Source organism: Gigantopelta aegis, chromosome 4 (genome assembly GCF_016097555.1).
Source record: "Gigantopelta aegis isolate Gae_Host chromosome 4, Gae_host_genome, whole genome shotgun sequence".
In the NCBI taxonomy this organism is placed as follows: domain Eukaryota; kingdom Metazoa; phylum Mollusca; class Gastropoda; order Neomphalida; family Peltospiridae; genus Gigantopelta; species Gigantopelta aegis.
Window position 1 is genome coordinate 60,990,064 of NC_054702.1, and position 26,673 is coordinate 61,016,736.

Sequence of the window (26,673 nt, forward strand, 5' to 3'; positions counted from 1 at the left end):
AACAGGTGTGAGGAGCATATTTTGTTTGCGAAGGTAAACTGAAATACTGGTAAATGAAAACTGTCAAAATGTATTATTAAAACTCCACCGCCATATATATTTTCACAAGGCTTTATATGTGAATTTATTAACCATAACACCCCCACCCCCCCCCCCCATACACACACACACATCCTCCCCATCATTTCTCCCCTCTCTCTCTCTCTCTCTCTCTCTCTCTCTCTCTCTCTCTCTCTCTCTCTCTCTCTCTCGTATCGTCCATCCATCCACCATTCATCCATCTATCTAGCCATCCATCCATCTATCCATCCATCTATCCATCCATCTATCTATCTCTATATCCATCTATCTGTGACATCTGGCTATATGTCGCCAGGCACTGCATACACTGTTTAATTCTGAATTGGCCTGTCCGTGGCCAATACATTTTCACAAGAAGATGATGATGAAGATCGATGGGAGTGGGCTTCTGACGCCTGGACAAGAAACTCGCTAACATATTGCTCATTGATGGCATTTCTGGTCAACACGTCATCTGCGGAATGGGACGGACATTGAAGTCGGTGCCAGTGCGAAGGCAGCACAAGAGACTGGGTGACATACTGCACATTGATGGAAGTTGGTCAACAGATCACCTCTTCTCAAGTGGGCCACACATCGCTGCCGGGTTGATGATAAGAGCTTTTCAACCCTGTCGAGACCAATTTGTCGGTCAGAATCTACATCCATTCACTGGCTTTGGCTACTCTGGCAGTCTCTAATGAAATGTCACTGGGCAATGGCTGTAGCTGGAATACGTGTCATCGTGCCATTGATGCTTTACTTTTATTTATTTTTTTACTCCGTAGCTGTTGCTATGACCGAACTATTTTCTGGTGGGTGGCATATCAAAAGGTTCTTCTTAGCAAAAAAGGCTACAATTTTCGTGGATTTTAACAATTGTGCTAATTAGACAAAACTGGACGGGCAAGTAGCATATTCACATTTTCTAGGCCAAGGCTAAAATCACGTCGAAGTGTTCTTGGGTCTAATTTTTATTTCAAATATTCCCATAACTCAATTTTTAAAATGTCTTTTTTTTTTCTTTTTCTTTTTTTTTTCTTCTTTTTTTTGAAAAGAATAGAATAGAATAGAAGGCAATGGCATACAACTGCCATACTGCCATGCACAAACTTTTCAGACTAATAGAGCAGAATAACCAACATCACAGTCAATCAATACCTTTAGTGTGTTTTTATTCCCCCAAGGCTTGAAGACGTCTTTTGGAGACATATTTGCGACTTGTCGGTAATTTCTTAGAAAGGCAAAGTATGCTCACTTTTCCCGAATATTTGTAACAACAATAAATAAACACGTAATCTCACGACTTAATTAAACTAACTAATTCAACTCCGACATAATATATAGAGATACATGGTACGAATAATGAATAGTTTTGTCTTCAGTACAATACAATACAATACAATACAATACAATTACAGTACAATTACAGTGCAGTGCAGTGCAGTGCAGTGCAGTGCAGTGCACTACACTACACTACACTACACTACACTACACTACACTACACTACACTACACTACACTACACTACACTACACCGCACTACACCGCACCGCACCGCACCGCACCGCACTACACCTCACCACACCACACCTCACCGCACCGCACCCGCACCGCACCGCACCGCACCGCACCGCACTGCACTGCACTGCACTGCACCACACCACACCACACCACACCACACCACACTACACTACACTACACTACACTACACTACACCACAATACAATACAATATAATACAACACAATCTTCATTGCAACCTTTGTATGTGTACATTGCTTAAAGGAAGATTTTCCTATTAAAAAAAAACATAATAATAATGAACTAGATATAATAACAATAAAACACCTATATTTATGAGGTAAGAACAAAACGTGTTATATTAGAGGTTTGACATTAATAATATTAATAAAACACAGACATTTAAAACCAATATCTACGATATAAGAACAGAAAGTGTTAGAGAACAACAGGTTTGACATTACTAGTTTTCCAAACTAATTATTTTATTTCTATGATATCAATTAAATCGTAATACATTATAATAAGCAATAGAAAGAAAGAAATGTTTTATTTAACGACGCACTCAACACATTTTATTTACGGTTATATGGCGTCAGACATATGGTCAAGGACCACACAGATTTTGAGAGGAAACCCGCTGTCCCCACTAAAGGGACTACTCTTTCCGATTAGCAGCAAGGGATCTTTTATTTGCGCTTCCCACAGGCAGGATAGCACAAACCATGGCCTTTGTTGAACGAACCAGTTAGGGATCACTGGTCGGTGCAAGTGGTTTACACCTACCCACTGAGTCTTGCGGAGCACTCACTCAGGGTTTGCAGTCGGTATCTGGATTAAAAATCCCATGCCACGACTGGGATCCGAACCCAGTACCTACCAGCCTGTAGACCAATGGCCTAACCACGACGCCACCGAGGCCGGTCAAGCAATAGAAAGAGTCACTATGGTGTTAAACGTTTAAAGTCATACTTGTTCAGATGTGCCACGGCGCTGTATATCTGGAGTGGCTGTTAATAACCGCTTTAGGTAGCGTGACCAGTTCTCTTCATTACAATGCATTCTGATACTCTGGTGAATTCTCTCAATTCTCTCCTGACTTTGCTTTTGGAAAACAAATATGTGAATGCTCGTTAAAGCAATTCGACCCTAATGAGAGACACAATGATCTCTTGCCTGTCAGATAAATATATTCAAAATGTTCACGTCCACGGCATTGGAACAGATAAGGGACAGCACGCTATCAACATGTATGTAGTACGCCAATTTGTATTTCCTTGGCCAATCACTCAAGTACTTTGCACTCAAGTCAGTGTCAGTGACGGGGTGTGTGGATGATTATTGACGTGCTCTAAGCTTAAAGATACTAAATATACACCTAGATACTAAATATACACTAAGGTACTAAATGTGCAGTGAGATAATAAACAGATGGTACAAAGTATCCGAGAAATCGCAGACTTGTTTGTTATTGATGAAGATCTTCCAGCATTACAAAAGCGGTAGCTAGAGTCTTCTAGTCAAAGGTGGATGATGGCGTGGGATTGGGTCACACATAGTTTTTATGATATGAGTGTATGAAGTGTATTTTGTGTAACGACACCACTAGAGCACATTGGTTTATTAATCATCGGCTACTGGATGTCAAACATTTGGTAATTTTGACATATAGTCTTAGAGAGGAAACCCGCTACATTGTTCTATTAGTAGCAAGGGATCTTTTATATTCAAAACATAATTTTACATAATAAATCTACATAATTGCGCCATCAGCAAAACGTGTAAATATACATGTAACATGGTATTGCGTCTATACTAATTAGTAAAAGATTTAGTAATAGGTTAGGAACCATTAGAAAAGTGAAAGACACAATTTAGAGTTCTCTGCGTTTTGGTAGATTGCATTCACAAATATATGGACTACGTTATTTGGTAATGAAGACTTGCGGTTGGAGAAATAGCAGGGAACACGAGATTCAATGCCTCCAACTCCCCCCCCCCCCCCCACACACACACACGACCATCACAGCCACCACTAACTCACACATGCACACGTCCCCAACTAGCTACAACATTGCACTGTAGGGTAAGGAAACATATTTGTAATGCACTATATTTAACATGCTGTACGAAATTGGTATATTTAATAACAAATAAATATAAAAACGTTAATACAGATTGCGTTATTCTAAAATCAAATAGGAAATTTTCAATGGGCACAAGCCGTTTTCATGTTAATATATTGTCGAAAGACTTCTTCTTTTTTTAATCCACAATTAATTATTGCATTGCTTATAGAATATTCTAAAATATATATATATATTTATCTTGAACGCACTCGGTTCGCTCGTGCCAGCCAGGAGAGAAAGATCTACAGGGACATGGTGCATGCACGATTTACGAGCTATCCTGGAATAGAACTCAGATTTTAATTTTAATCTGAAACCCGACTCCATGATTTTGGATATTTTGCCAGATCAAACGAAAATTCCAACAACTCACTTCGGCGTGCCAGCGCAGATGACAGAACCGATTACAATTACGTTTATAAAATGTTATTTCATTTCAAGACAAATTATTTTCGTTCCAATTAAGATTTAAAAAAAGGTAAAAGTTTCTTTTGTTTAACCACACCACTAGAGCACATTGATTTATTACCCATCGGCTATTGGATGTTAAACATCAGGTAATTTTTTATTCGGTCTAGCAGGAAACCCGCTACAATGTTCCATTGGTATGGGTATGGAAATGTTTTTTGGCATGCTTTCATAAGAAAAATGAGACTTCTGGCCAAGGGTTTTTTTTTACCATCAGAAGTAAGGGATATTGTATATGCGCGTTCCCACAGACAGGGCAGCGCGTTCCCACAGACAGGACAGCACATACCACAACCTTTGGCATATGAGTTTCAGGGAAGTGGTTGGGACGGGGAAAACCCCAATCTGAAAATATGCACTGAGGTGGTCGATCCTCTCAAGCCTCTCTATCCAATTAAGATTCATGCACGCTGGTCTGGGCACACAACTAGTCTAACTAGGCTATCAGTACAACGCCATAGGGATAATGGTTAGTTGGTACTGGTCTGTGAGAAAAAGCGGTGTAGTGGCCATCAGGAAACTGCCCAATGAGTCGTTAAAACTCGCTTATGGTGGAACCCGGTACTGGATTGTGAACCGTGTACCCACCAGCCGTAAGTCAGTTTGCTAAGCTATTTCAGAAACGAGGCCTGTCATAAAATGTCATAAATGACAACTGGGCCGTACCTAACTTAACTCGGGGAGGGGTGTGTGTCAGAATTATAAACCACCACCCATCCCAAATAAATAATAATAATAATAACCAACAACAACAACACAACAACAACACAATAACATAGGAACTTCGCAAGCTAGTCAAAGTTAGCACTCTTGTTCTAGAGGGCAACTGCGCCCCCCCCCCCCCCCCCCCCCCCCAAATTCCATCCACACCACCACCCTTTAGTTACGATTGTATATATTATCCTATTATGTATTATGTATCTGTATCTCACACACCTGTTATTCGGTCACGTCTCTTGGGGTGTCCGAAGTCATTCAAAAACCATTATTTGTCTAAGTTGTTACATCCATATTGGTCATAAAGAAATTATCTCACTTACTTGTGTGGCGTACGAAATTTATTACAATCTTTTGGAGAATAAATCGAATCCAAACCACAATTTATATTCGAATAGCACACATACAGCTCTGTATAATATTTATTACTTTTCATCTATCAGAATTATGCTGCTGACACTGTGTATTAACTAATATCGTTTTTATGGACGAAGAAATCCCCGTATTTGCTATAGCAGCCCTATACGTCACTTAGTACTAAAACCAATTACAAAACCTTATAGAAAAATCAATTAATTGAGCCAAGCTTTTAAAACTACACACACATTGGAACTATTATTTCTAACCAAGTACGTGCGGGGGAGCTCATCCCGATTTATTAAATGATTATTTATAACTAAATAACCTCGACAGAGTTTAGAAAAAGCTTAAAATCTAAATCCAAATCTAAATTTTGTTTTCTTTTTCTTTTCTTCTTGATTGAATTGATTGAAAAATATTTTATTGCATATAAGGTACAAATGGATTGGGCACAAGTTATCCAACTTACAAGGCCCTCTCCTAATAACATACAATAATGACAATATGACAATATGACAATAACGGCGACTACAACTATTACAAGAATATACAAAAAATTAAACTAAATTAAACTTTTCTTCTTCCTCTTCTTTACCCTTCGGTTCTTTTAGTTGTTTCAAAATTAAGATATTTGATAGGAAAGGAAACGAATGTTCGTTTCATGACACTCAGATCAGCACTGTCCAATTTTCCAACTTCGAACTCGACTTAACGAGGGCAGGGTATAATATTTTGGTCAGCGAAATGTGGTTGGTGAAGACTGCAAATATAAAATGCATGTTAGTGTTATTTGGAATGCTGTGTCATTCGTTCAATTGGGTCCCCTCCCGTGTTCCGAACTTGCATGCGGCATGTAATCCAGTGTTACTACATATCTCTGTTTCCACATCAGCTAGTCTTTTTAACTAGAGGCAGGATATGATTTATGTGCGCATACCTTGATATACCTACTCTAAAGCGTTACTTGGAACTGGAAACAAACAAGTGAACTGGGTCAGTATGATCATGACCATCATGACCATCAACTACAGACCAGTATCTCTTGATCATTTCAGGCACACCACAATCCCCATTCCCACAAAGGGCGAGACGTAGCCCAGTGGTAACGCGCTCCGTTGATCGGTTTGAGATCGATCCCCGTTGGTGGGCCCATTGGGCTATTTCTCGTTCCAGCCAGTGCACTACGACTGGTATATCAAAGGCCGTTGTATGTGCTATCCTGTCTGTGGGATGGTGCATATAAAAGATCCCTTGCTGCTAATCGAAAAGAGTAGCCCATGAAGTGGCGACAGCGGGTTTCTTCTCTCAATATCTGTGTGGTCCTTAACCATATACCTGACGCCATATAACCGTAAATAAAATGTGCTGAGTGTGTCGTTAAATAAAACATTTCTTTCCTTTCTTCCATTTCCACAAATGTATGTTGATCAGTACACGTTCCGCAATTTTTAATTATCTTTACCATGTTACTTACAAAATTCAGGCCTTGAGAAACAGAAACGTTATGTCCAAGTTTGGTCTTTCTAAGCTAGTCGGCCGTGGCATGTGCTATCCTGTCTGTGGGATGGTGCATATAAAAGATCCCTTGCTGCTAATCGAAAACGAGTAGCCCATGAAGTTGCGACAGCGGGTTTCCTCTCTCAATATTTTTGTGGTCCTTAACCATATGTTCGACGCCATATAACCGAAAATATAATGTGTTGAGTGCGTCGTTAAATAAACCATGTCCTTCCTTCTAAGCTAGTCTTGGGTGGCAGTCCTCTTATTGGCGGTGTAAGAGATGTGAAACATCCTGTTATGGATCTTCCAGGGGATTGGCGGTCCTCCTAAGGACGAGCACCTGATAGTGGATCATGGAAGCAATCACGACTTTGTGCAGAGATACGATTTTGATATCGGAATACAGTTTTGTCGTTCAGATTATGTACATTGTACCTTGAACAATAGGATCAGTGACTTATATTATGTTTATATTATTCCAGTTGCCGTCGTCATTGCCTTCTTCGTGTGCTGGGCGCCGTTCCACACCCAGCGACTGATGACCATCTACATACCGGCCGACGCCTGGACGGACCAGCTGCACGTCATTCAGACGTATATCTTCTACATATCAGGTAATTAACACGTAACCACCGGTGCCGGTGGTGCAGAGGTTATGTCATTGGTTTTAAGGCTAGCAGGTGCTGGGATCGCTTCCCGGTACCAACTCCAACCCAGATATAGTTGTAAAGGTGTAAAGTAACTTCACCAACTGCTCTCTGTCTGTCCGTTTGTCTCTTACTCTATCCCTCCCTCCATCTCTCTCTCTCTCTCTCTCTCTCTCTCTCTCTCTCTCTCTCTCTCTCTCTCTCTCTCTCTCTCTCTCTGTGGGGGTGGGGTGGGTGGGGGGTGGATGTGTCGGTGGGGGGGGGTTGTTGAAAAAGGGTATTTTTTTTAGGCAAAACGGGTTGTGTATAAGCCATAACAGTATTATGGAACGTTAAAGTTTGTTTTGTATAACAACGCCACTAGAGCACATTGATTTATTAATCATCAGCTGTTGTATATTAAACATTTGATAAATCAGACATATAGTCTTAGAGGAAACCCACTACCTTTTGCTATCAGCAACAAGAGATCTTTTATGTGTACTTTCCAACAGACAGGACAGCCACTACCACGGTATTTGACATACCAATCGTGGAGCACTGGTTGGGACAAAAACAAACAATCAGACAATAGGTCCAGCGAGGATTCGATCCTTCGACCCAAGCACCTCAAGTAAGAACTCTAGCAACTCAGCTAGATGCCGCTTCTTAACAGTATTTTGGAGACAAAAACAAAATCTACGTTATTCCTTGATTAATGCTGATGGAAAATACTTCGAGAGTTCACGTAACAGTGAACTGACTACTCCTGATGTCTTTGTATATAATGTTTTGTTTGATATTAAATGGTATTAAGAAGTGTGAACTACCGTTAAAATGATGAGACGACTTTTTATGGCGGCGTAGATCAAGGTGACTCAGTCTTACGTGCCTTTTTATAACCACATCCGTAAATATTGGTCTGTGTAGAGTTTGGTAGTTAGTTTTGTAAGATCATGAAGACACATGAATAATTTACCAGACTCGGTGGCGTGATGGTGAAGGCTTTGAGCTTAAGCTTAGTAGGTACTGGGTTCGCATCTATGTACAGGATCTCACCCAGAGTGAGTTTTAACAACCCATTGATTGGGAGGTGTAGATGACTATTCCGATTTCTCTGTCACTATAAACTAGCCATGACCCCATCTATTCCCGTGACCCCATCTATTCCATTTGACATAACTGCGAATGTTTTAAAAGGCATAATTAACATAGACTTCGGAAGATGAGATCGACTTGGGGTTGACGGACGGGATCGGGGTGGTTTGGTGACTATATATTGAATTTTTTTTTTTCAACTGGAGGAGGCATTACCTTTAAAGTTTGTGTACACCCTCACCATTCCCCCATCTCCGTCACACTAATGACTTTTGTATGCATCTTGTTTTCTGCCTTAATAAAAAAATTAAATCTAAAGTAATACAATCTATGGACGAGTCCGATTATTTAATATTTAAATTATGAAATATATCTCGATTGCTTTAATAAACTTTTCTTCTTTTTTTTTAAAATATATTTTTTTAATTTTTGTTTTTTAATTTTCAGGTGTCTTGTACTTCGTAAGCTCAACCGTGAATCCCATACTGTATAACCTTATGTCTAAAAAGTACCGCCAGGCGTTCAAACGGACCCTGTGTCGCTGTGTGAAGGGCACCGCCTACGGACGGGACCTGAGCGTGTTCCGCTCCACCCAGTCGTGCGGGACGACAGTGACTGTGTACACGAACCAGAGACAAAACCAGAGGGACAAGCAGAAGATTTACTGCGACTCGGAGGTGGACACGTCTCTTTTGTGATACTCTTTGTGATTCGGTGCTCAAGATGGCGATTTGAATGTTCCAGACGATTCTATTGAATGTTTTCTTTCTGTGCACTCGTGTTTTCAGTGAATAAGGCAGCACTTTACATATGTGTGAGGGATAGAGGTTTTTAATGATGGCTACAGATTGTAGGATAAAATATAGAACTTCATCCTCTGATCTCTTCACATTATGGTATTCGTGAAAGATAAAGCTGGGAGCAGACTAAAAATTTTGTCTGTCTGGGTTTTGTTTGTGAAGAGTTGTCTTCGAATTGATAAGACTCTGGAAATATCATCAGAAAGGAAAAAATATCGTACCATCATAACTGTACTGTTGGGTGCTTACGGAGATCAAGCATAAATCTGTTGAGATGCTCACAGTTATCAGCCGAGAGAGAGAGAGAGAGAGAGAGAGAGAGAGAGAGAGAGAGAGAGAGAGAGAGAGAGAGAGAGAGAGAGAGAGAGAGAGACAGACAGACAGACAGACAGACAGACAGACAGACAGACATAGATGATGATGATGATGCTGTGATGAGGAGGAGGAGGAGGAGGAGGATGGCAGGAGAAGGATATTCACAGAGACGTCCTCCCACAATTGCCAATCATGAGTCATTAGATACGTACAACAGGCTCAACTCGCGTCGCCTTGAACATTTTAGATCCACTATCGACATATTATGGTTAAGACCGGAGGATGGTTCAGCGGATAACCATGTGCATGTTTGTAAAAGCTGCGATCATTTGGCCTATCCCTCATATTCTATCAACAGTGTCCAAACAACTGCCTGGATTATTTACTTGTATCAAGTTTCTTTGTATTGTTGTCTGCATAGACTGGAGATATGAGCAGCAGATTTAACTAGCACAGCTGAACAACAGAACACACGATTATCACGATTATCGTGACGATGTCTACTGAAGATCCTATAAAACGCAGCTGCTGAAATCAACTTATTTATTAGTCTCGTGTTCACCTGACATGAGTGCCAAAACATTATTTCCATTAATCATTTTGTTCATCGATGAGATTTTTCTTATGGATGTAAAAAAGATCGTTGATTCTATTTACTGTGTTTCAACAAATATAATTCATGTGTTTTCGATATGTATTATGATGTAGAAGCTCAATGTGTGTGTCAAAACAACGGAAAAAGAACAAACATATCTGTTATGTGTATAAGGAACTTGTATAAATATTAATCATGGAACATTCTACGGATTTCACAAATTCAAAGATAATTATGAGAACGGAGTCATTTACAGTTACCATCATGAACCCGTTGGACGAATTTTGTTTATTTATTTATTTATTTATGTATGATTTTATGTTGTGGTGCTGTTGGGTTTGTTTGTTTGTTTGTTTTTGTTAGTTTGTTTTGGGGGGTTGTTATTTCGTGTTTGATTAGTGTGTGTGGTTTTTTTGGTTGGTTGGTTGTTTTGGGGGGGGGGAGGGGTAATTCATGGGGGTGGGGTAGTTGTGGTGTTTTTGTTTGTTTGGGTTTTGTTTTGTGGGTTGGGGTTGGGGTTGGGTTTTTTTTTTTTTTTGGGGGGGGGGGGGGGGGGGGGGTCTGGTGTTTGTGAGGTTTTTTCTTGTTTTGGGGGATACTTAAAAACAGAATGTTAATTTCAAATATTACATTTCGCTTTTTAACTGAACTGACCTATATATCCAGCACTGAATGTTCTTGAGGAACATTTAAATCCATAGTATACTCCATGATCTTAGGTGTTTTTGTCTTTCTGAAATGGCAGCTACTGTATCTTCTATAGGTGATACAACTATTTATGTTCAATTCGTAAAATGCCTGCAAAATATAATACATGCGTTTCATTTAAATATAGTAACTTTTATTGTAGGGCCTTTTATCGTGTTAACAATCTTCCCCAGTTTTGATGTAATGATCCAGCGTTATGACTAATTTAGGTTTTGTTTATAAACGTAATTTAAAAGAAAAACGGGAGATATTTTGTGGATATTCATTGAAGGATGATTTTAGACGTACTGTTCCTAACACAGAAAAAACAAGAAGAAGGACTGTTTATAGCTAATATGGATACGATTTAGTTTTGCTTAAAGCTGTTAACATTTAAATGAATAGCTTTCAATATGCTCCTAGACCTCTACTAAAATTATTATTTTATTTTTTTTTTTTTTTTTTCTAAATTAGGCATCGATATTCTTCAATCTTTGTAACTCTCTATTTTCCGTCCAAGTTAACGACTTGTGCACTGAAGTTGTCATTGCCGTAATCATAAACAGTACTCTGCATTGGATATTAGTTTATTAATAATATTACAGGGCCGTAGCTAGCGGGGGGGGGGGGGGGGGCCAAGAGAGGCAGTTGCTCCACAGAAAACAAAAATCCTGAAAGCATTATAGAAACTTAAAGAAAATTCTATTCTTAACCGTTTAAGGAGTTTTAGACTATTAACTACTCAGTTGCCCCTCACCCCACCCCCCAAACAAAATCCTAGCTACGGCCCTGTATTATGAAATCTGTCGAAAGAATATAGTGTTAAATGTATAAACTAGCAGTAACGCATTTAGAACACGATAGTGAGTTGTTTTGTTTTTTATCCATCTGTAATTTCATGTATTCTTAGTAACTGTGAAAACTGCAATGAAATTAAGTTTTTACAAAACTATATTGCAGGTTATCATTTTGCTGTCATTTGAAACCATTGCATCTACAAGTGCCCTGATCTTTATCGTATACATTGTTGATAGACTGTAAACTATGTAGTTTTGGTTATTCTGGACGCAGTTGAGATTCAGAAATTATATTACAATATACTTATAGAACTGCAAACCAGAGTCGCTGTATATACACATGCATGAATTAACGAGACTATGGTGAGAGATGATATATTCTGTTATTTTATTATTTAATGTGTTAAACGTGGCTCACAAAGCTAACAATATTTATCGTTAAAAAGGTTGTTTGTTGTTATGATTGTCAGCACATTATCTCGTCCGTCCTGTCATTGCAAACAGGAAGCAAGATGGTCACAGACCACAATTATTTACACTATGTATGTTTCTATATATCGTTAGTGAATACAGCACTTTTATTAAATACAGTAGTCCCGTGGATTTTTAATGCACATTTGCCTGCCTGGGGGCAACATACCCTGCAAAGGATAACCCCTGTTGTCCACGTGTTTCTCCCAGGGTATTGGTTTACACAAACCCACTCACTAAACCTGGCCGGAGTAAACCCATTTTACACAAAAGGTATGAGCTGGAATTAACGCAAAAAAGTTTTCAGTGTTAACAAGCTACACATGTGTTCAAACACCATACTCTCCCTTGTCAACTTCTGTCTAATAGTTGCCACTTTAAAGCTGTCTGCCATGAAATAATCACAGTCGGACTACTTGCGCGGATATATTTCCGGATTTTGATGAACCATATGGGAAAATAACTGTGCTCTGTGGCCAGCTACATGGTCGGGTTGATGAGAAATCAATGTGTCTATAGATGTTAGCTGGCTCTCCGCATAAGCACGCCCGTTATTGGCTGTTTGATTTGGTACCATTTGCTTCCTTCTACCACTGCACAGGGCGGACGCAGAATTTATCTATAGAGGGGTGCCTCTTTTTTTCTTCTTTTTTTCTTCTTTTTGAAGGTAATCTAAAGTATTAGAAAGTACACTGACATATGACTGAGTCCTCCAGTGCGTCATTATCCCCGTTGCAATTTAAAGGTGTTGTTTATTTATACAAACTGTTACATTACTTTAAAAATCCGTATGTCTGCCAGCATGCTTTCTTAACTACAGTTAATTGGACTCCCATGGTCTGTGGAAGACCTCGTTGGCAGAGTGGTTAAGGACACGGGCCATGCTAATCGGCGCTGTAGGTTCGAATCCTGCCATTTGACACTTTGTGTTTTTAAATATGTACTACATAAACTCTTTCAGAAACCCAAAGCCGACCAACATTTTAATCCACCCCACTAAAAACATATACTAGTATCCGTCATGTCATTTGACAAACTCTGGACGTTACAGGTCGCCTCAAAGTTCCAAGTGGAGTGTGAAAACTGAACCGTGCTGCCTATAGATTTGTACGGGGGAAAAAAGACATGTTTTATTTAACGACGCACTCAACACATTTTATTTACGGTTATATGGCATCAGACATATGGTTAAGGACCATACAGATATTGAGAGAGGAAACCCGCTGTCACCACTTCATGGGCTACTCTTTCCGATTAGCAGCAAGGGAACTTTTATATGCACCATCCCACAGACAGGGTAGTACATACCACGGCCTTTGATATACCAGTCGTGGTGAGATTTGTACGGATCACTGAGCAGAAGTATATCCAACGAAGTTATAGATACATAAAGTATATATTATGTAAGTTCTTACAATACAACTATAATAGATAGTAATTGTTTCATCAGAATCTGAAACTGACCGAGTTGTTACTTGTTTTCTTCTGTTCATGGCTGACAGTGATGTGAAAGTCATGGATGGTTGGTTATTTGTGTTCTTGCAAATAAAACACTGAGTACTTATGTATGAGTTGCCTTGTTTATTGTTGTCAATCCAGATTTGTTTTGGTAGTGGCCGATTGAAGTATAATATTTTGTACTAAAGGTGTCATATCAGAGTTGCTTAATAGTGGCTACCTGCCAAAATTGTGTATTATTGCTTTGAAATACAAACGCAGAATTGTCAGCTATATGTCCATTAAAAATTACAGCCAAATAATTTAATTTACTATTACAAGAAAAATAAACATTTATTTGAAAATCTTCAGAGGATGACCGATGGAATTATACGCGTTGTGCCAAGTGAATGCTGCCGACGAGTTTGCTGTCTTAGTGCAACTCATCTGTCTATAATAGCCCTTTCTACCTACCGATAATATAGTCTACAGGAATTTTGTCGTACTGAACGCAACTGTTTACACGGCGTCCAAGCACATTGCACTGCCGATATATGCTCGAGTCACTTTAACAAAGATTATTTATGGAATTAACTAGAGCACATTGATTGATCATCTGCTATTGGATGCTAAATATATGGTAATTCTGACATGTGGTCCTAGAGAAAACACCCGCTACAAGGGATCTTTTATCTTTTATATGCATCATCCCACATACAAGATAATACATACCACTGCCTTTGATATACCAGGCTTAGTGCACTGGCTGGAACGAGAAGTAACCCAATGAGTCCACCGACGGGGATCGATTCTGGACTGACCGCAAATTTAGCGAGCGCTTTACCACTGGGTTATACGTTTTCGAAAAAACCGATATACCGGTATATTCCACTCAGTTGGCTTATTAGATATTTGGGGTTCGAAACAAATCCACAATTTTTGTATCAAACGCCGTGGTACTGGCTACTTTTGTGAAAAAATATATATTTAAACATCCCCTACGGTCAATTTCTTTTCCTCTTACAATATATCTTACGTTTTGCAATGGGAACATAACTAGGAAAATTGTTTAACTCCATTTAATATAACTCAGTGACTGTGTTTAAAATATCACACTTGTTTTGGGCCGATGACCTTGTAGTAACCTCGGAAACACAATAGGTCTCCAGCAAAGTCTTAACACACTAGGAGATTATTGTAAACACTGGTACCTCCAAATAACTCTTTACAAATCCAACACCATGATCATCCAAAGAGGTAGACAGGGCAATATTCCTAATTTTACACTAAACTCGGAATAATTAAAAAGCACAACTGAGTATACATATCTTGGATGTATACTGAATTATAAAGGGAACTTCACACCTACCAGACCAGCACTGTATAACAAAGCTTTTAAAGCACTGTTTACGGTCCATAGGTCATTTAATGAATTAACGCTCCACCTGCTGTATATAAGAAACTATTTGACACATTAAAGCCGCACACCCTAGTTCCATCCAGCGAAAATAAATTATAATTTGGTTAATCTACAAACCTGTAACACACTTAGATCACGTTTTTATCAAATGGGGTGAAAAAGCAGGTTTTATATCGATAAATACCATGGGAATCCCCATGTCCCAATTGCTTGAAACAATTTTGAAAGTTAGTATTCTGATGTCACCGGTAGATGTCGCTCGAAGCACAACAATGCCTACGTCACGACAAATTTCACAGACTTGGGGTGCGTTCGTTTCACCTCTCCTGGACATGTTCCAACTGTTTTGTCCTGGTTGTATCCCCTCTCCAGATATCGTAAGACTTAGCAAAATTATTGGTTTTAAGGGTTTGTAACGTTTTGTATTGAGACACTTACTTGTCTGAACTTTATTGTTACTGAAAATGTTCACGAACTGTGAAGAAAAATCTCACAAATGAACCAACAACAAATCGGATGTTGATTGCGCGAACCGTGCACGAGAAAACAAACCGAACCAAAATGATAACGGTCACGTGATATACCAACGTCTGTGACATTGAAATGGAAATATCCCCTCTAAAAATAGATTGGACCTCGCTTGCTTAACGGATTTCTTGTGAAAAAATACAAAAAATGCATTTCGTGGTTTTACAAACATCAGGATTACCAAAAAGCACTTCAGGTGAATGGAAATGTGTATTCTAAATAATAAAATGTAAGTAAAGTGCAATTTTATTTGTGAAAAATGGGGTTTAATAGCGAAAAACAACGCCGTAATGGTTAACAAATAGCCGTAACTAGGGTGTGTCCCTTTAATCAATCCCATATTAATATACGGATGTGAAATTTAGGGGCTGAACAAATAAAAACATTCAATGAAAACATAAATCACTATTATGATTTAATCGACAGTGAACCATATGAAAAATTACATAATAAATTTTGTAAACTTAACTTAAGGGTAAACAAACACTCTTCAAACTGTGCTTGCAAATATGAGTTAGAAATATATCCACTTATATTTGATATTAATTCAGCCATTTAAAATACAAAATTCGCCTCAATGAAGATACAGACAACCCACTTCTTAATGACACTTATCAGTGTAGCAAATTACTACATGCAGTAAACTATCCAACCTAGGATACATATATTCAAAGGCTGCTAGAGCAACAAGGAAGGAAGGGAATATTTTATTTAACGACGCACTCAACACATTTTATTTACGGAAATGTTTTATTTAACGACGTACTCAACACATTTTATTTACGGAAATGTTTTATTTAACGGCGTACTCAACACATTTTATTTACGGTTATATGGCGTCAGACATATGGTTAAGGACCACACAGATATTCAGAGAGGAAACCCGCTGTCGCCACTTCATGGACTACTCTTTTCGATTAGCAGCATGGGATCTTTTATATGCACCATCCCATAGACAGGATAGTACATATCACGACCTTTGTTACACCAGTTGTGGAGCACTGGCTGGAACGCGAAACAGCCCAATGTGTCCAGGGACGGGGACCGATCCTAGACCAACCGCGTATCAAGCGGACTCTTTACCACTGGGCTATGTCCCGCCCCTCTAGAGAAACAAAATATCTCTGTTCCAAGTTCTTTTAACACACACATTGTATATATCCTTAAACATAAACAGTCTACATCATTCAAAAAGTGTCTAACGAACAAAATATATAATTCTCCAAAACTTGAACGATACAATTTATTATACAACTCTGAGAATCGTCTGTATTGCTTAAACACTATCAAAAACCAAAACTAAAGACAAGCTTTAACAAAACTACATATATCTGCACATAACCCGGAAATAGAAAAAGGACGTTCCAAAAATGTTGCTAGAGAATTCAGACTTTGCAAATTATGTGGTAAAGAAATAGAGAGCGAAATCCATTTTATATGAAAAGGTCCCATACTGAAAAATACACACAATAAACTTTTCTCATACATAGAAGTAGAACATAAACATTTCAAATCATTGTGTGATTCTGACAAAGTAAAGGTTACTCTTGAATTTAATCCAAACACAACGCGTATCAAAAAGATTAAAAAAAACTTCTGTAGACCCCTTGCATGGTTTAAAGGAATTGGTGTGTTTCTTGTGCGTCTGTGTGCGTCTCTCTCTCTCTCTCTCTCTCTCTCTCTCTCTCTCTCTCTCTCTCTCTCTCTCTCTCTCTCTCTCTCTCTCTCTCTCTCTCTCTCTCTCTTTGTGTGTATGTGTGTGCGCGTGTGTATGAATGTAAATGTGTGTGTGTGAGCGCGTGAGTGCACGTTTGTATGAATGTAAATATGTGTGTGTGTGTGTGTGTGTGTGTGTGTGTTTATGTGCGCGTGTGCGTGCGTACACATGTGTATGTGTGACAGATGTGTGTATTAAATCTCTGTTGTTTACTATTATTATAACTAGTTCATATGTTTGCTTTCTCGTTCTTTTATTAAAATAGGAATCTTAATCAGTGTACCCATACAATGGTTGCAATGAAGATTGTAGTGTTGTTTGAACCCCCCCCCCTCTCTCTCTCTCTCTCTCTCTCTCTCTCTCTCTCTCTCTCTCTCTCTCTCTCTCTCTCTCTCTCTCTCTCCTCTCTCTCTCTCTCTCTCTCTCTCTCTCTCTCTCTCTCTCTCTCTCTATCTCTGAGTGTGTGTGTGTGAGAGCGAGAGAGAGAGAGAGAGAGAAAGAGAGAGAGAGAGAGAGAAAGAGAGAGAGAGAGAGAGAGAGAGAGAGAGAGAGAGAGAGAGAGAGAGCATGTTAGTCTCTACACTGTGTGCAGCATATGTGCGTGTGTGTACGTAATTATGTGTACGAGATCGCGTATGATTTATAAACAATAGTCTAGCTTCGTTCTACATTTCATTTTCTACTTATCTTGCTATATTTCTCTTTCGTGGACTGTGTGCATATGAAGACATTTTAACTTTTAATATTACTTTCATTCGCCTAGTTCTGTACGGAACTGCCCTCAGCTTGAGAGCGCGTGTAGATATCTGATAGTATTGCCTTTGTTTCATATATTGTTCCATCAAGTTATTATTTACATCCACCTGCCTGGAACGCGTGATATTTTGTCAGTTACCTTGCCTGCGGTAGAAACTCGATAACTCTGTACCTTTAAATGTCCTAAAACATTTTATTTTTCTTCAAAAGTTTTAAAGAGTGAATTAATTTCATATTTTTCATATTTGATTTTGAAAAATTCAGCTGATCGATTAAAATGTCTTTGTACACTAGGGCATTACCTTTTTTAAAATAAAAAAATGCCGGCTGGAGTTTGCAGGGGGTTAAATGGCAGTGGTGACTGCAGTCTTTATTTAACAACATACTTTTTTAATAATATATTAATCGAAAAAACAAAAGGAACTTTTTTTCTTTTTTTTTTTTTTTTTTTTTTTTTTGAAGATGTATTTATTTGTGAATATCTTTTGTGGTGGCATGTTCAAGAGCCCGAACGCTAGTGATCGCTCGCTGATTTTTCTCCTTTTTTATAAACTGACGGGCATTGGTTTTTTAAACACTACGGCGTATTTTATTTTATTTTATTTTATTTATATTAGATCAGTTTTTATTGATAATTGAAAAATTAAAATCAGACATTACTTTCAATTTATTGTTTAGATTATCCATTTCCGTACACCCAAGTGTTTTTAGTCATCCTGGTGTACGTAATACCGCAAACTTCATTTTTAGTACTTCTAAAAACGAACGTACCTATGAGAAATAATGGTTTATGGAAACGAACTTGTGTCTACTTGTAGAGGGTACTTCCCCGTTTCAACACACTTTTTGTTTCACTTTATTGTACTTTTTTTTCAAATGTGCTTCAGGTGTGTAAATTAACCAAACGTATGGTGTCAGTTTCTTGAGCTGAAACTAGTGTCTGCCATTTTAAATGAATGTGATGCGATGGAACACGACGGCACCAGTCGAACTGTTCGAGAGCGCCCTCCCTCCTGAACACGCCGTTAGCTGACATGTTAGAAATTAAACGATGGATTTTTATTACTGTGTTGCGCTGTTTTTTTAGTTTGAAAAGAAAACTACTGAGAACCATAAGCATACGAGACGGAAAAGGGACGGCGGTGGGTGGGTACCCCCCCCCCCCCACCCCACCCCACACACACAGACACACTCAAAACATTTCCAAATTTTCCCACTGTTTTGCCCGAATTTGGGTGAGCAATTGCCCCCCTTTCGGACACGTTAAAACTTACTTTAAAACCGCAAATGGATTTGATTAGCTAATTAAATTTCACGTTGTATGAAGAGTGAATTAGAATTCCGTTTTAATTTCGTAAGTCTGTACATTTGTTCATTTTATTTTGTGACTGGAAGCAACTAATGTCAGTAACGATGGCTAAAAATAGCCCATAAGAAGGATAACAATAACTATTTTTTATCTACATGACTATGAGATACTATTTATAAGATAAAACAATTATGTTTAATGATAACATATACATTTAAACTTTTACATGCACATTTTACGAATTCAAACAAATCGTGATTAAATTTCAATTATTTCAATTGCATACAACGATAGCCGAGATATTTCACGCCTCGTCTGTTTAAGTTATCCCATCTGTAAATTTGTTGTGAACAAATATAATTAGAGTATTTATTTAGACACTCTGCTGGAATTTTTATTGTCTTGGTCACGCCCTTATGTAATTTAGTCCCTGGCTCGCGAGTCACACTTCTAATTCAAAAAGTCGAGTGTTAGTACAAATCAGTCCGCATACGCGCAAGGATATCACTAACCGCTGGGTCGCGGGGTCAAGTGTGGGTAGGCGCAAGCCATCGCTTGTCAAAGTATTCCGGAATACAGCAGTTCCTCTGTGACAGTTCGGTCATTGTCGGGGATGCATACCAGCGTGTTTGATCTGTAGATCTGTCAGCCTAGGCGCGTGTCTGTCCACGCGACAGACACACACAGAGTTTGACGGGTGGTTTATTATAAACATGTTTGCTTAGAAGTGTTTGATATTTAAACCCTTGATGTAGGTCTACCGCTCTCTCTCTTTTCTTTCCTTTCAGTATTACATGCATTTTTATTTATTATTTACTTTTTCTTTTTATTATTCTTTTTTTTTTCTCTTCTTCCCTCTTTTTTTTTCTCATACATTTTAAAATCAGAACATCTGTTATATATTAAAACATGTTAGCAATAGAAACTGGAGGAATGTTCGTTAGTAATATTATAATAATAATAGTTGTGAGATTATTCAGGTAAATTATTTATAGACAATAATTTTATTAATTCATATATTAATCGAAATCTAAAAAAAAAAAAAAGGTTTTCTTACATGAGTCGAGGTGAACAATGCTTATTATGTAGTAGAGACCTAAGTGGTTTGCCGACGATTACGGCTTCATAGTCCTATTGTTTACGTGCAATGTCTTTATTGCTGTACGTTTTAAAACATAAGCTTTATATAAAAATAGCATAATTGTTGGGGGTTTTGTGGAAACAGAACCTATCAGCTGGTCCGAGGACTAATAAGTCGGAGGGTTTCCATTCCAAAATGAACCAATCTGTACCCCCTATCATCTCAAAGTAAGGGGCGGGACGTAGTTCAGTGGTACAGCGCTCGCCTGATGCGCGATCGATCTAGGATCGATTCCCGTCGGTGGGCCCATTGGGCTATTTCTCGTTCCAGCCAATGCTCCACAGCTGGTTTAACAAAGGCCGTCTGTGGGATGGTGATATAAAAGATGCCTTGCTGCTAATCGAAAAGAGTAGCCTATGAAGTGGCGACAGCGGGTTTCCTCTGTCATAGCTGTGTGGTCCTTAACCATATGTCCGATGCCATATAACCGTAAATAAAATGTGTTGAGTGCGTCGTTAAATAAAACATTTCCTTCATTCATTCTTCAAAGTAAATACAATGTACACAGTTAGTTAAAACTTAACAAATCGACAAGTCGAAACGGCCAAAAAGTATATAGGTAGGCTTTGGAAGGACTGAACCGCTTGAAACAGAGTACACCGCCAATATAACACGTACACTCTTATTCTCTAGGTCAATGAAATTCGATACGGTTAATTTTAATAATTTTTATTTGACAAGATTCATTATCCTAATTAAAGTTTGTTTTGTTGAATGACACCACTAAAGCACATTGACGGGGATCGATCCCAAACCGACCGTGCATCAAGCGAGCGCTTTACCACGGGCTACGTCCCGCACCTTATTTTATTTTTTTTACATCTGTGTATGTTGTACTTCATTATACATTTATCTCAGTTAAGTCTGACTCAGTAGCCTAGTAATAAAGCGATCTCTTGTTGCACGGTCGGTCTGTGATCCATCCCTGTTGGTAGGCCATTGATCTATTTCTCGTTGGAAAAAAAAAATGAAACTACATGTAGACTTGTCTCATATTATTGGTAAGAGACGATCTATTTATCCGTTCCTTAACTACTATTCCACCAACTGGAAAGACATCAAAATGGCAGGTAGCTACAGATGTACTTCATCAATCCCCAGAGTATTACCAATGAATCCCAAGGGTACAGGCGACACTCGGTGACATTCGGCGACATTCGGTGACAGGCCGAATTTAAAATCCGGTATGGTACAGAATAACACGTTCTTAAACCCGTTTATCCCACTAATCTTTACCACTGAACACACCACCCCTGGACTCGGGTCACAGGTTTTCCAGAAGTTAGGTCCAGGGAAGACGTGCCTGGTTCGTTTGCGGATAGGGGCACGTTAATAGATTTTCCATTCCATTCCACTGAACTGAATCGTACTTCTTTGTACCAATACACGTCATTTGGTGGTGGTGGTGGTGGGGGGGGGGGGGGGGGGGGTTTACTCATATTCAAATAAAATCCAGGCACGTTGTTCTTGGCACACACGTTATCTATCTGGCTATCAGTACAAGACATTTAATTAATTAATGATCGGCTATTGGATGTCAAACATACGATACATTTGTTTTCCATTAGCAGCAAGGGATCTTTAATATGCACTTCCCCACAGATCCCCTGCGCGTGCTGTAACCTCACCGTGGTGCAGGGGTGTAACATTCTCTTTGAGAATGGCCAATACAGCACAAATTGAAGTTTAGAGTAAAATTCGGTGTCCGTAAAATTCTGTGATATTTGTATTTGTATTTTTGCACAGTTCTTTACACTGTTCTTGTTTAAACCTTGAATTTTTATGTTGATGTTGATCATCACTTTATTTATTTGCATTACCATAGTTTGACACCCAATAGCCGATGTATTTTTCGTGCTGGGGTGTCGTTAAACATTCATTCATTCATGCCCCACAGATAGAATGGCACATAAAACGACATTTGATATACCAGTCGTGGGGCACTGGTTTGGACGGGGGAAAACCTAGTCGGAGAATGGGTCCTTATTAGTTAATGGTTAGTGTGGCAGACGTTAGTGTGGTAGCCGTGAACCTACCCACTGAGCTGAGCGCCCACTATGGGTTAGAACCGGCACTGGGTTGCGAACGCAGGCAAGGCCGTACCCTGATCAAAGTCCAAGGGGGGGGGGGGGGGGGGGGGGGCACTTTTTATAAACAAGTGAAACACTATACAAATTAAACCTTGAGATGTGCATGCTATTTTCTGGAGTGAAAATAGAAGTGAGATTCTCAGACGGGGCAACTGCCGGAGGGTACGGCCCTGACAGGATGTATTACTCTTCAGGCACCGCCACTGGGATGGGGCGGGGCATAGGACCATACCCATCTTTTCTTCTTTCAATATATGTTCGTGCTTATATCCAATTAAGGTTTAAGCACATTGTCCTGGGCACACACTCACCTGAGTTGTTAAAACTCGCTCTTGGTGGGAGCCGGTACCGGGCTGTGAACACAGTACCCACGAGTCTTATGTCCGATGGCTTAACCATGACACCACCGAGGCCGGTAATGCCCCTCCAAATCTCTTCCCTGTTATATTTCTCTGTCGCCCCATAACACGACTCATAGATAGTGTGTCGTTGGCCAACCCCCCACCCCAACCCCAGTGATGGTGCACCTGCTAATATAAAACATTGGACAAGCCAATGGGCACCACACTACAAGTAGCTAAATATAGTTAGTTTCAGGAAATATTTCTTCATTTAAACATAACATTGATAATATAAAATACTTGAAATGCCTTTGCAAATCGTTCTTTGATAATTACAAGTGGGTGCACCTCTGTAGTATACACATATTCCATTTGAAGGTTGTTGCATTCCTAGAAAGTGCTTTACCATAGTAATATTGGCGAAAATTGGGCCCGTGCTTAAAATAATTAAAATCCAGATTCAAGACACCCTTTGTATTATAAAATTTGTACAAATTAGCACGACCAGAAACATCTATGCATATACAAATAAAAACAAGAAAATTAATTTAATATGTAATTTTTGTTGTTGAAAAGGGGTCTATTTGTCGGAAAGACTTTACATTGCCGCAAACTCAGGGCAATCTATTGCTTTAGTAAAACAAATAATAATAATAAATATTTTTTTTTTAAATGGATGTGCTACTGATTCAATATCTGGACTAAATCCTCCGACATTTACTGTTATTTTACACCTATTCCTCAGGTAAACATTTCCCCATTCCGCTCTATTATCTAGGATTCGCCCCTGGGCCCTTCTTACGATTGCTGTTGCCTAATCCGCCGGAGAACGTGGCTTTCATTCATCGATAGTCGATAAAGATCTTTGTTATTACAATTAGGGGGCGCCACCGTCCGCTAATATCCACTACGATTCGTCAGCACGTTTAAACTGAATTCCGTCAACTGTTCACACATTTTTTATGAGTTTAATTGCTGTAATTTGTCAAAACAGCCACGTCTTCTGATAGACAGATTGAAAAGACATACAGTTTAAAGCGTCTGTCTTTTCATACCTTTTTTCTGTGGAGTTAGGTAAGCTTTTAATTAGCTTTTAGTTCTTGCTTTTGTTTTAATTATTTGTGTAATCATTAGTTGGGATGCTAATAAATGTATATATAGTTTGTTGATTTACTGTTTAGTGTTTGTTTCTTTTAAAAATTAAATGAGAAATGAGTTAAGTATAAATAAAAGTGATGTGGACTATGTGGTATTAAACAACAAACTGTAAGATAAATTATATTTTAAAGTTTATTCATAATATTAATTAATATTTAAAATAATTTGTTATTGTTAATGTCATAAAACTAGTTTAAAAAATACATACAAATAAAATATATAACAACAATAATAAATAAACAAAATGAAATTAATAATAATAATAATTATTAATATTATTATTATAATTATAACAATTATAATTAAAATAATGTTTCAACAATAACAAAAGCGGTAGATATATTTATTTGAGATAAAATCGTATTTGTACGCATATTTTTATATGTGATTTCCTTTAAATGTAAAAATGCAATCTCTCTTCCCCATGCAAGTATCTTTTATTAATCCAAATACAACTAGCTCTTGTATTAAAAACCTTGTGAATTTTTGCTTTCAAAAAATATCTTCAATTTCGTACGTTTTTAACACAGACACACGCGCGCGCACACACACACACACACACACACACACACACACACACACACGCACGCACAAACGTTATTTGTATTAGATTTATAATTATAACATTATGTATTAATTAAGAAAGGTGTTTTCAAAATGGCAACTGTATTCAGAAGGCAATTTTAGAACTATGTTTTATTGTTTCTCACTTTTCTACCCGCAGTACCAGTGTAGATAATCTGCAAATTGCATTCCACAGTAGCCCTACGCCGTCTAATTTCATTTTAAAATGCGTTCAACTGAAAGGTAGTTTGTTAATGAGATCTAAAGTAACTTGAATAATAGTGTGCTCGGAAGGAAAACAAAATGTTATGATTGTTTAAACAATAAGAAAGATACTAGCGATTGCAAGTTTTGTCAAGTATTGTTGTGTTTGGGGTTTTTTCATCGTAAATTTTCAGGATATTTTAAGATTAATACAATACAAATTAGATCATGCTGTTTATAAATTAAATCCATAAAATTAATTTGCTCTGAATTTAGCGATATAAACACATACTATTATTCAGTGTATTGTCTTTGGTTTTAATTCATATTAGGTCTACCACTAGTTTGTTTGAAACGGTTTGTCTGAATCGATTATATTTTTATATTATTCCACGAATCCACACAGTTGATAGATGACTCATAATTGTAAACAATTGTTCTATCAATTGAAAAAAGCAAACAAAAATAAAACCTGATATTTAAGAAGTAAACAAGTAAATAACAATAAATAGCTGTTTTAATTTATGGTTATTCCATAATTTGTAAAGAATGTATTTTTAGTTTTATATCACTTTATTTTATTTTATTTTATTGTATTTTATTTTACTTATACAAACAGTTTTTGCATGTAACATTATAGTAAAATAAACAGTTGTTTCATTTGTATACAAACAGATGTTTGGGTGTATTTATATTGTATCTGTGTGCTAATGCGTGCGTGCGTGCGTGCGTGCGTGCGTGCGTGCGTGCAAGTGTTCTGAGCGAACAAAAACTAAATAAATTGTAAAACTACTTATTAATCTTCCATTTTATTCGAAAAATAATATTTATTATATGAATTAGTATTGTTGTTCTTGTATTTGTTGTTACCTTTAATATTATCGCCATCACAATCATCACTGACTGATTTTATTCTACAATATTTCCAGGCGTTTGTTTTACCAGCTAAAAAAAAAGACATGCACCACTACCATCGCGGAGGATTCACAGATACCGTCCGAATCTCATCGCCCACCTGTGAGGACCTGGGAATACCCACAGAGGACGAGGACCTGGTCTTCTCGTTCTGCCGCCAGAGGAAGATCCAGAACCCAGGCCTCCACATCAACGGCCTCCGCTATGAGGTGGACAAGGCCAACCCTTTCTCAAACTTCAGCATGATCCCTCTGCCAGCCCATTTCCTCATAGAGCCTGGTTTGGAACCCGCGTTCATCCGGAAACGGAACGAGCGGGAGCGCGAAAGAGTCCGGTGTGTTAACGACGGGTACGAGAAACTCAAGGACCACCTGCCCATAGAGAATAAAGACCGACGAATCAGCAAGGTGGAGACGCTCAGAACCGCCATCAGATACATCAAACATCTACAGGCGTTGTTGGAGGAGAGTGACATTCACGGAGGACAGATAAGTGAGAACGGTTCCAGTAAGAAACGAAAGTTGGATTCTGTTGAAAAGTCTATTGAACAAACAGGTAAAATGTATGACAGGAAAGAAATACGTTAGAAGCACACACTCAAGAAGAGTGAAGAGAAATACCTTCTCGTGCATTGTCTAACATCCATCGTCTGTGCTTGTGTATCATGATTCTCTAGTTTGTTTTATTGTTTCGTTATTAAAAAAAGTGCTATAGGTGTTTCACTAAACCAGTGAGAAGACAAAACTTTGGTAAAAGGGTACTCAAAATATCTTCCATAAATGAGGGAATATACACGTACATCACTTCCTTCTCTATGAAGGATTCTGTGGGTATCAAGAAACATGGTGAATTGAAACATTTTACACTTTGACACCAGGATGAAAACAAAAGAATGTGTTCAGATTTCTGCTTACAGGTCTTTTTGGCTTTTACTTACTCCATCTACTG

At 38.3% G+C, this 26,673-nt stretch overlaps 2 protein-coding genes across 2 annotated transcripts in view; both read left to right on the forward strand.

Annotated features, from left to right (window-relative positions):
- LOC121370866 (pyrokinin-1 receptor-like) overlaps window positions 1–10,589 on the forward strand; it is a 103,772-nt gene extending 93,183 nt beyond the window's left edge. Inside the window, exons 3-4 of the mRNA XM_041496374.1 lie at window positions 7,239–7,370; window positions 8,928–10,589. Of these exons, the coding sequence (XP_041352308.1) occupies window positions 7,239–7,370; window positions 8,928–9,178 (383 nt within the window). The 3' untranslated portion in view covers window positions 9,179–10,589. The remainder of the gene's footprint in view (window positions 1–7,238; window positions 7,371–8,927) is intronic.
- A 15,180-nt stretch (window positions 10,590–25,769) lies between these two features.
- LOC121369929 (achaete-scute homolog 4-like) lies at window positions 25,770–26,312 on the forward strand. The gene has a single exon (XM_041495011.1). The coding sequence runs from the start codon at window positions 25,770–25,772 to the stop codon at window positions 26,310–26,312; it is 543 nt and encodes a 180-aa protein (XP_041350945.1).
- The last annotated feature ends 361 nt before the right edge of the window (window positions 26,313–26,673 follow it).

Bases quoted from the DNA above. Each gene is read 5' to 3' on its own strand.
- LOC121369929 (XM_041495011.1), top strand. From the start codon at position 25,770: ATGCACCACTACCATCGCGGAGGATTCACAGATACCGTCCGAATCTCA.